General features: G+C 36.9%; 1 protein-coding gene across 1 annotated transcript; it reads right to left on the reverse strand.

Moving 5' to 3' along the window:
* Positions 1–2,676: 2,676 nt before the first annotated feature.
* Positions 2,677–4,585, reverse strand: LOC121991787 (alpha-humulene 10-hydroxylase-like). Its single transcript, XM_042545826.1, has 2 exons — positions 3,602–4,585; positions 2,677–3,489 (listed from the first exon to the last, which is right to left on the reverse strand). Exons 1-2 carry the CDS (start codon positions 4,493–4,495, stop codon positions 2,875–2,877), a joined length of 1,509 nt encoding a protein of 502 aa, XP_042401760.1. The 5' UTR covers positions 4,496–4,585; the 3' UTR covers positions 2,677–2,874.
* Positions 4,586–11,493: the final 6,908 nt, after the last annotated feature.

Below are 11,493 nucleotides of genomic sequence, written 5' to 3' on the forward strand. Positions count from 1 at the left end.
TTGATTTTAATCAATTAAGATTTATTATATTTGACATTACAATCAAAATCAAACCGACATGAATCAAATAGCAAAAATAATACTTCCAAATCTATTATATTCATTACTATGTTTATAATTATATGACATATTTAATCATTCTATTATTGTTTGGATAACTTGTATAAATAAGCTTATTGACTTTAGTAAATAACAGATCAAAGAATTAATTCTCTATTCTATTTCTTTTCTTTATCTATTAGTTTCAATAGTGCATACTGTTTTACTATGAACACACTCCTTCTTAAAAACAATTCGGAGACAGAGAACCCCCACACAAGCTCAAATACAAGAATACAATAAGAAATCACAAACTAGTTTACACAAGAAATCGAAAATGATTACAACAATGAACTTTGCTTTACTCACTCTTTTCTTGCTTTGGTTAGTCTCTTGATATTTGAAAAGTGCAACAACACTTGTTGCCCAAGGCTCAAGAATTGGCATGAACTGATGTCCTTCAAATGTCCATGAAAACTCTTTTCTAGGGTTCTTCGATGTCTCCCAATCGATTGGGTTTATTCCAAATTGTTTCCACGTAGGATCTGCCTGTTCAAACTTGCAGAATGACTCTTTTTCAAATATCGAATCAATTGGTGAGTCATACCAATTGATTCGGAAGCTTCTAATCAATTGACCAATCGATTCAGAATCCTACTATTCTCTCGTGAACTTTGACCAATAGATTGGGCAAGCTCCCAATCAATTTATCCTCTTCGCAAACAATCCTCAATTGATTGGGCACCTTTCCAATCGATTCAACACAGAAAATTACTATACTTCATGAAAATCACACTCCAATTAATTGCCCCAATCGATTGGAAAGGGATGAAGTTGATTCAACATCATTCTGTGTTTGCACGAATGACTTCCAATCAATTGGGCAATCAACCCAATCGATTGGTCGATTACCCTAATTGATTTCTCAACCCTAACTCCCTTATCGGAGTCTAGGGTTCCCTTGCCTAAAATCCTGTCAACCTTGACCTGTTGGGATTTCTTGTTGCCTAACATCCAATCAACCTTAACCTGTCAAGGCTTCCTCACCAAGTGTTCGGTTAACCCTTGACCCACTTTGAATTTTCATCTCGTGCCAACTTTTAGTTGGACTTTCAATCATCAAGTGCGGTCCTCCTTGACCCACTTAGATTTTTCTCTTGCCTAACCTCTAGTTAGGAATAGTCACTCAGTAAACTTCCACCTTACCTAACCTTAGTTAAGCTTTCCCTTGCTTAACCATAGTTAGGACTTTTCTTTATGAATGTAAGATCCTCTTTGATCCACTTGGACTTTCCTTCCCTAATCCTCAAATTAGGACTTTTATACCAAGTATTCAGTTCTTCTTGATCTACTTAGATTTTTCTCTTACCAACCTTTCTGTTGAACTTTCTCTTACCTAACCCTTGAGTTAGGACTTTACCTTACCTAACCATAAGTTAGAACTTTCCTAATTAAGTATCCGGTTATCTATGATCTACTTGACTTCTATCTCACATATTATCAAACATCGAAACTCAAGCTCGAATCCATTTGAGCATAGTAAAATTAGTCAACCTTAATCCGAGGAAGATTACACCAACAATGCTGAGTTGTATTTCTACATAATTCTTAATAGGCTTTTGTAAACCATGAATTTTTCAAAATTTTGAACAATTTATGTAGAATTATATATATATATATAGGCAGTGAATTTCCCTCCGCGACTGATGTGGCAGTGTGCGTGGTCAAGTCCACGTCAGCAAAAAAAGAAAGAAGATCTCACTAGCTAGTTGGCTTCCTCTTTCTCTTTTTCCTCCTTTGTCGTATTTCTACTTCTCCTTCGCGTTCTTCATTCCTCTCCCATCTCTCCTCCCGTCGTTAACTTCTTCTTTCGCTCTTCTCCTCCCCTGTCCTATCTCTCCTTCTCCTTCTCCTTCTCCATCTTCTTCATGTTCTTCATCCCTCTCTCGACGCTCCTCCCGTTAGCGAGCACTCCTTCCGTCAGGGAGCTAACCCAGTGAAGGAATCGAAGCCCTCCATTTAGGGCCAACCCAACCCTAACTTAGCCACGCCTCCTTCTTCTTCTTCTTCCCTCTTCCTTCCAAGGAATCGAAGCCTGGAATTTCTTTGCCCTAATTTCTCACCCCTACCATGTGAGAGCAATTTGTGCTCCATTTTTTTAAGCCTCAATTCTAAAGTTGTTTATTATTTTTGCTGAATCATACCCCATATTTTTCCAGCCACAAGCGCCCACATCAGTGAGGAAGATGAAGGAGGAGAAGGAGAACGCAAAGGAGAAGGAGAAGGAGAGATATGACAGGGGAGGAAAAAGCTAAAGAGGAAGCCAATTTTTTTTTGCTGACATGGACTTGACCACGCACGCTGCCACATTAGTTGTGGAGGAAATTCGCTATGCAAATTCGCTGCCCATATCATTTCTCATACACACACACATTTACTGTACTAATTGTGATGTTTGATAATTAAATTAAGTTAGGGATGTTCGATCGAAAGCGCTAGAGAGAGGGGGAGGGAGATGAATGGTGCTCATGATTTTTTCATATTTTCATAAAAACTCATAGCAAACACAATTGAAAGAAAGAGTAAAAGAAAAGAACAGTTGACATATTTTGATTTTACTTGGTTCAGAGGTTTTTTCATAAACACATTAGGATATGATTTCTCTTATTCATCCGTATATCGCATATAACATAAAATAAATGGGTCTCATATACAACAACCCATTCGGTTTGACAAGTACTTAAATCATTCAACATAACTGAATCACACATATAATAACTCAAGTGCTTTATATGTGGAGGATATATATATATATCTAGGTGGGCTAGGTGAAGCTTAAGGAAGAGGAACTGCAGGGGTAGCAAGCATGAAGAGAGGTGAGTGCCTTAGAGTAGCAATGCCGGCAATCTCTCTCATGTCCACATCTTCCGCCTTCATTCCTTTAGGAAGCTTCCAATCGAAGTAGTTGAGGAGATGAGTGAGAGCTACCTCGATAGATGCGTTCCCGAAGTTCATGCCAGGGCAGATCCTTCGGCCTGAGCCAAATGGCAAATATTCAAAGTTATTGCCCTTGTAGTCCAAAGAGCCGTCGGCGAACCTCTCCGGCCTGAAATCCACGGCGTCGACCCAGTACCGCTCGTCGCGGCCCAACCCATATCCGTTGATGAGCACTCGAGTTCCGGCAGGCACTTTGTATCCAAGCACCAGGCAAGTTTCCTTACACTCGCGAAGCAATAAGGGTGCCGGTGGGTGTAGCCTCAGCGTCTCTTTGATCACCATCTTCAAGTACGTGAGCTTCTCCAGATCTCTCTCGGTGATCTTTGTCCTTCCGCTGATAACTCGCCTCACTTCCTCCTGAGCTTTCTCTAACGTCTCGGGTTTCCTAATCATTTCTGACATCGCCCATTCGATGGTTGTCGATGTTGTCTCGCTCCCTGCGAGGAATACTTCCTGAAAAAGATAAAAACACCTTACATGATACATGCATGCAGCTTGAATTGATTAGTATATACCATATATAATTAATTGAAAAAAAACAAACAAAATTAATTAAATTAACTACCAAGATTACAGCCTTGATGCTTTCGAGTGTGATGTCCTCTCCTTGGTCTCTGAGCTGGAGGAGCACATCGATGAGGTCCTTCTTCTCGTCTTCCACGTCCGCCTCATGCAATGCAATTATTTCATTAAACATCCGGTCGAGCTTTTGGTGAACCCGACCCAACCTATACGTCAAACCGGTGAGAGAATCCATGAATCTTATCGAAGGGAACATGTCGGCCACCGCAAAGCTGGTGATCAAGCTCAGCGTCTCCTTCACCAAGCTCAAGAACTGGCGCTGGAGTTTCTCGCCCTTGTTCCCGAACGCGCACTTGACGACGATGGTGCTGCCTGTGGATATCAACATAGAACTGACGTTGACGGGAGCCTGGCCCGACGCCCCGGCGACAGAAATGTCCCTCACCAGGGTGCGGTACTCCACCTCCCTAATGGAGAAGAAGGACTTCACGCGGGAGGGGCTCATCATCTCCATGGCGTAGATCTTCCTCATCTGTTTCCAGTAGTCGCCGTAGGGGGAGAGGGCGACATTGCGGTTGCCGTAGGCGAAGAACTGGCCGAAGGTCATCTTGGGTCGGTAGGCGAAGTTCAAGTCCTGGTGCTTAGCGATCTCCTGCGCAGCCTCTCGGTTGGCCGCCACGAAACAGTCCACCTGCCCGAGCCGCAGGCGCATGAGCGGCCCCTTCGCGTGCTCACGCACCAACTCAGCCAGAGTTTGGTGCGGCACGCCCCTGGCGACGAGGTGCAAGTTTCCGATCAGGGGATACGCACGCGGCCCCGTCGGGAGAGGGGCATCATCGTCGACTCCCTTCCTCCTCAAGCGGAAGATGAAGAAGAAGAAGATGGCAACCAAGAAAGAGAGGAGGAGACTAACGGAGGAGAAGGCAACTTCTTCCATGGCTAGCTAGCTGCCTCCTTGATCAGCAAGTGACCTCTTCCTAGTGTTCCGAGCTAGCTAGCTATGATCCATCCTCATAGTGTACTTCCATATTTATACAAGTACTTTTCTTTCAATTCGATCATAATATTGTTTTTTTTTCTCCACCATTAATTAATGATTCTGGCTTACACTTCACGTCAGTTGAAGCTTGGAGCTGCGTCATGCCGCGGGAAGAAGAAAGGACAAATTTCCGATCGAGAATATTTACATGATAACTTTCTTCCACGATATGTATCGACAGAATTCTTAATAATATTATTATTTGTATGTCGTTTACTTCGAAAAAACCATATGTTATTAAATCACGGCGTTGTACCATTAATTTCCTTTTTCCAATTTACTGGAGCTGAGAACACCTTTCGAGCTAACTCCTCGTGATTTATTCACAAATTATATTTTATATGTATATATAATTGCAAACCTTGTTATATGTGATAAAGAAAAAAAAAACTATATGTTTCTTACGAACTAATTAAATATATGTATAAGCGTGGTGCTGCTTAAAACTATGATCCAAATCAGTTTGATAATTGTGAGTCACGTTATACGGCTGTGTTCGTGCAACTTTTACGCATGCAAATTATTAGGGTTGTAAACAAATTGAGCCGAGTCGAGTTTTGAGATGTTCAAGTTTGTTTGATCACATAACTAAGTCAAGCCGAGCCGAGCTTAAAATGAACCAAGCTTTTGAAATGAGTGTTCAAGCTTGACTTGATTTATTTTTTATGAGCTTGAGCTTGTTTGAAACTTGGCTTGAGCTTGGTTTGTTTAGATGTTATATATCAAGCTCTCAATTCAAGCTTGGCTTGAGCTTGGTTCGAGCTTGACTTGAGCTTGGTTCGAGCTTGATTTGTTTAGATGTTATCAAACTCTCAATTCAAGCTTGTTTGATTGTTTGAAACTTTTAATTGTTTGATTAGTTATTGAGCTTGATAATTTAAATTTATTTATTTATTTAGCATATTGAAAAGAGTTTTATTAATAAATATAGTTCATGAACGTTGTTCACGAACGTTGTTCACAAACGTTGTTCACGAACGTTAACGAGCTGAACACATATGTGTTCAAGCTTGTTTGTTTAGCTTAACGAGTTGTTCAAGCTTGTTTGTTTAATTAAGCTTATTTATATTGAACGAACATAAACAAGTTCTTACCAAACCGAACATCAAATTTATTCACGAACGTTTGATTCATTTACAGTCCTATAAATTATCTTCTAAAAAATATATATGATCTATATGTATATAACTTTTCTATTAATTTAAATGATATATAAAAATCTATTTATAACAATATCAATATAAAAATAGACATGATTATTTCTTGACCGAGAGAAAGAAATGTAGGTTACGAGTTAGAAAATTGAAAAAGTTTAAACCTTTAATAATATCATATATATTTTACCAGTCGTAGAATACTCGACCAAATTAATCTCCATGCATGCAATGATATATCATATATACGACGAACGGGCTGAGCTCATAATGAAGCTATAAGCGATGTTTTTGTTTATATATATATATATATATATATATACATTGCCCTTCTTCTATTATTGATCCATTATTTAAAGCCATTTTGCAAGGAATAAAATTATTTTTCTGCAGTCTATCTAGAGTAAATTTGAAGACAAAAGGCTAGAATTTTCGTTTTTAATTTTTTTTACATATAGGTATATATGTGACGTTTTTTATATTCTTATATTTTTCTACCCATCATGCTTCTGTTATTGTTGTTTTCTCCCGACTATTCTATATTCATTGCGTTCAAAGAAAGGAATTTAAGCAATTTTTTCTTAGGGAAAAAATTATATATTCTCACGCAGATATTCAAAGTTTTAATTTTCTAATGAATAAATTTAGTCCCAGGGAAAGCCGTGAGTAACCCTGCGTGGTTTCTTGATAGGTGTGACCATGATTTTGATACCGTGCGTTCGACGCTTAGAATTTTTATGATTAATACAGAAAAAGTAAATTAATGATGATTACTAATCATTAATATAGTATCTAAAGTATGGAAGAAGATAGGCTTAGATAAGTCTAGTTTCGATTTCATGACATGATGTAAGAGCATCTCATACCTTAACCATCACTCTACCTCGAGAGGACTTAAATTTAATCGTCCAAGATGATTAGGTTAATGGTTCGCGACGGCTCAATTATTATTTTTTAAAAAAAATATTTAAAAATTATAAATTTAGAAGAAAAAAATCAACGGTAGGAATTAACACGTGGACTGCTTACGAGTTCCAATCAAGTCTATATATATAGGGAAAATTTGTATACAACCCCCATAGGCAAATAAAATTTTGCATGAAGTTCCCATTGATAAAAAACTTTGTTTTCACTCTCTAGTCAAACATATTTACCTAATTACCCCTAATATTTTTAGGTATAAAAAGTCTAAAAATGAGTATAATTTCTCTTACATTCATTACATTAAATTAGAATTTAGTATATTTTCTATTAAATTGAGCACGATTCTTTTTCCACTTCAATTGGATGGAAAATATACTAGATTTTCTTTAAATGGTACTCAATTAGATGGAAAATATATTATATTTTCTTTAAATGATACTGAATTAAGGAGGAATTATATCAAGCAAGAAAAAAGCATACTCAATTTAATAGAAAATATACTATATTCTAGTTTAAAGTGATGAATTTAATAGGAATTATACTCGTTTTTAGACTATTTGTATATAAAAATATGAGGGATAATTTTGATAGAAAATATACTCGATTCTAGTATAAAGTGCTAACTTTAAGAGAAATTATATTTATATAATATATTTTCTATCAAATTGAGCACGATTCTTTTTCCACCTCAATTGGATAGAAAATATACTAGATTTTCTGTAAATGATACTCAATTGGATGGAAAATATACTAGATTTTCTTTAAATGATGCTGAAGTTAAGAGGAATTATATTAAGTAGGGAAAAAATCGTGCTCAATTTAATAGAAAATATACTCAATTATAGTATAAAGTACTAAATTTAACAGGAATTATACTCATTTTTAAACTTTTTGTACCTAAAAAATATGAGGGGCAATTAGGTAACAATATTTGCATGAGGGAGTTAAAGTAAATAAAACTTTACATGCAGGGAGTGGAAATAAATTTTTTTGTGATTGGGGATTGCATGTAAAGTTAAGTTATGATTGGGGATATATATATATATATATATATATATATATATATATATATATATAAATTTAACGTCAAGTAGGTTAAGGTTGACTAGATATTTGATGATAGAGCAAAATCCAAAATGGGTCAAGAATGATCGAACACTCAGTGATCGGAAGTTCAAGGGAATGCTAGTAAAAGGAAAGTCCAAGTGGGTTAAAGTTGACCAAATACTTAGTGATCGGAAGTCAAATGAAAAGTTGGCATGAGAAAAGTTTAAGCGGATCAAGGTTAACCGGACACTTGGTGATTAGACATCCAACAGGAAATTGACAAGAAAAATGTCCAAAAGGATCACAAAGGACCAAAAACTTGGCATGAGTGAGGAAAACATAACAAGTAAAGGTTGATTGAATATTTAGAACCTTGCGAGCTAAAAGGGGGGTTGAATAACTCAAATCACTTAGTCGTTGAGATTGGCCATCGGAAACCTTGAAGTGGCACAAGTACAATGCTAACTCGGATGATTTTACTTGGTATCCGCCTCCTTGAGATGACTAGTCCAATGATCCTCTTCTGGCTCTCTTCTTCCATTAAATGGCATACCTCAGAGGAGTCCCTACCTTACAAACAGACAACATCTCCCCCTTATGACAACATATGAAATCTGGATATACATTGCCACATGACTGTATAAGTATAATAACTACAAGCTGCACAGCTGGAACCATACACAACCACGCAGGATAAATAGCAGCCAATACGACTAGAAGAAAAACATAGCGGAAGACATAAGGACAACCCACATAAACCAAAAACGGCAGACTGCTAGCTAACTATACTTTACACAACAACCTTCAGAAATGACAAAAATAACAACAAGGCTAAACACCAAGTCCAAATCAAAATTATTACAATACCAAATCCTTAAAGAAATCCAAGGAAATGCAAGAAAAGTAAAAAAAGACACAATACAAGTTGTCCTCAAATATGACGTGGAACCAACAGACAGGATACTCCAAGCGACTCTACAACATCTACATGTTACCTGAGAAACATAAAAGTACAAATAGGGTGATGAATCTGGGTGACTCAACGAGTAATAGACATGATAATGCATGATCAATATAAAACATGGAGATCAAAGCATATAGTCTCAGTAGAGAAATAAAAACATGATCATATATGACATAATACAATACACATACCCAATCTAGATTTAACACACACGGTATAGTGATCAGTAAACTCACTAAGGATCAGTAACAAATCTGCTCATAACACTTGAGCAATATAAATGACATCATATACATGTATGATAAATAAATATGTATGAATTATGACAACCATATGCAACAATCATAACTCAATCAAATGCAACATATCACAAGTATATACAAATATATCTCTAAAAGATACACTCCGCATCATATGCATATGAACATGTATGTGTCACTCCTAGACTCCATTCTAAGCTACCACTATATCAATGTGGCCGAGTGGTCAGGACTGTGACAACTATTCACGTCTCCAAGCTACCACTACATCAATGTGGATGAGACGAGCAAGATGTAGAGTAGTTATCTAGCTACATACAAGAGGGGGGTCATTGTCTGCATGACTCAAGCTACCACTACATCAATGTGGCTGAGTGGGCATAACAGGACAAGTTGTACCCAATTTTAAGCTACCACTACCCCTAAGTGGCTGAACGGGTAGTGAAAAATGACTGATGACTCTCTCACACCACAAGGGAGACCATGGTTGTCAGCATACATATAGTGCAATAATGAACATGATATAAATAATCATGATACAAATACAATCATCATCAATGCAACATCTCAATCAATATAAGTATATCCAGTACATGATCTATCTACCACCTATGTCTATAGGTATAGATAGATCTAACAGATGTCTACTACATAATACATCAGGTACAAGCAACACCTATCATACACCCCACTCAAGTAGATTATGCTACAGCATATAGGTCGTGATCCTATCTGAAGGCGATGAGATGGTGTCTGGCTTCTATAGGTGGTTGCTCGACATACAACAAGCTTCTCGAGATATGAAGAAAACTTCTCAACGATCATGCGCATAGTCAGACAAGCCAACAAAACGTTAGTGACCTAAGTCCAAGGTGGGAATCCCTAGCTAGGCTCTCCGACGCTCAAGTTAGTTTCTTCGCTCGAAGGTGGAAGAAGGACACTAACGAAAAAATGCAGGAAAGTAGGGTTTCAGATACCTTGTGTTGCGTTGCGCCCCTTGCCAGTGGAGAGGATTCTCCTTTTTATACCACCTTACATAACCTCCGCGATCGTGAGGTGGTCTCTGGTTTGTTAGAATTTGTTAGAAGATGGGAGAAGGACAACTTAGACGTCGTGCAATAATTTTCCAAGAAATCTTTTTCTACCCCAGATATACCTCCTTTGTTGTTTATAACTTCGACCCTTGATGAAATATTTAAAGGAATGTATCGCTGTAACTAATTAATTAATGAAGAAGCTTTGAGAGAATATTTCCCGCCAAGTTCGCTAGGTTGTAATAAAGTTGTCGACTACTTGTTTGCTAAATATATTTCGATCAGTCATTAAGTTGATTGTATATTGAGAATACCTTCTGTTAAATATATCCCAGCCGGTTATTAAGTCGGTCATCTATTGAGCATAACTTCTGTTGAATGTATCCCAGTCGGTCGTTAAGCCAGTCATATATTTGAGAATACCTTCTTTTGAATATATCTCGGTCGATCATTAAGTCAGTCGTATATTGAAAATATCTTTTGTCGAATATAGCCCGGCTGGTCATTAATCCGGTCATATATTGGAAATATCTTCTGTTGAATATATCTCGACTAGTCATTAAGCTAGTTATATATTGGGAATATCTTCTGTTGAATATATCTTGGCGGGTCGTTAAGTCGGTCATATATTTGAGAATACCTTCTCTTGAATATATCTCGGCTAGTCGTTAAGCCGGTCGTATATTGAGAATATCTTCTGTTGAATATATTTCTGATGTTCGTTAAGCCGGTCGTATATTAAGATTCTAATAAGGGTAAGTACCTTTAAGCTCAATCGAGCTTTGCCCGGTCGAGCGCACACAGGAAACCTTATGTTCGTTTGGCCTTCACTCAATCGATCGTAAGTTCGTTCGGCCTTATGTTCTAGGAAAATTATTTTCAAAACTCCCAGTTTTACTAGTATTTTCAAAGTTTGGAAATAGTTTAGGACTTTCCCCCTAGAAAACATTTACCCCCAGGTTTCAGCCAGAGCATCTCACAAGCATACTAGGATTACCTTGCTTGTGTATGAAAAATAATTAGAATGGTGTGAGATGCACAGGGTACTGCCTGGACTTCAGAATGCTTATGTCTGTGCATCGACATAAGTCTAGGCAATAAGCACCAAAATCAAATTAATCAAGTTAAGTTATCCATGCTTAGTCAAACTAACTAGAACACCTACTTAACTTGACTAACCAAGTGAAAGCTACTACCTCATGATAAACAGCTAGTCGCTAAAGGTTAGATATTTTGTTAAGAAAGGAAGATGTTTATGTTGAAGTTGTTTTTCTTTAAACACTCATGCTTGGACTTTAGGACACTAAAATATTTTTTTGGCATTAATACAGGGGGAGTAAAAATTTAAAATGATTTTTCAAAATTAAAGTTATTTTTAAAGTTCAAATCTTTTCTTTGAAAAATTAAAGTTTTTTAAATTTTCAAAAGTTAAACTCTTTTCTTTGAAAAGTTAAAGTTTTTTTTTCAAAGTTTAATGTTTTTTTTAAAAAAAAAAAGAAGAAAAGTTTTTTTC

This window comes from Zingiber officinale, chromosome 1B, assembly GCF_018446385.1.
Source record: "Zingiber officinale cultivar Zhangliang chromosome 1B, Zo_v1.1, whole genome shotgun sequence".
Classification (NCBI taxonomy): domain Eukaryota; kingdom Viridiplantae; phylum Streptophyta; class Magnoliopsida; order Zingiberales; family Zingiberaceae; genus Zingiber; species Zingiber officinale.

Excerpts from the sequence above, each read along its gene's own strand:
- LOC121991787 (XM_042545826.1), bottom strand. The coding sequence starts at position 4,495 with ATGGAAGAAGTTGCCTTCTCCTCCGTTAGTCTCCTCCTCTCTTTCTTG. Across the intron at positions 3,490-3,601 it reads GCATCAAGGCTGTAATCTTG|GAAGTATTCCTCGCAGGGAG; the intron begins GTAGTTAATTTA and ends TATCTTTTTCAG.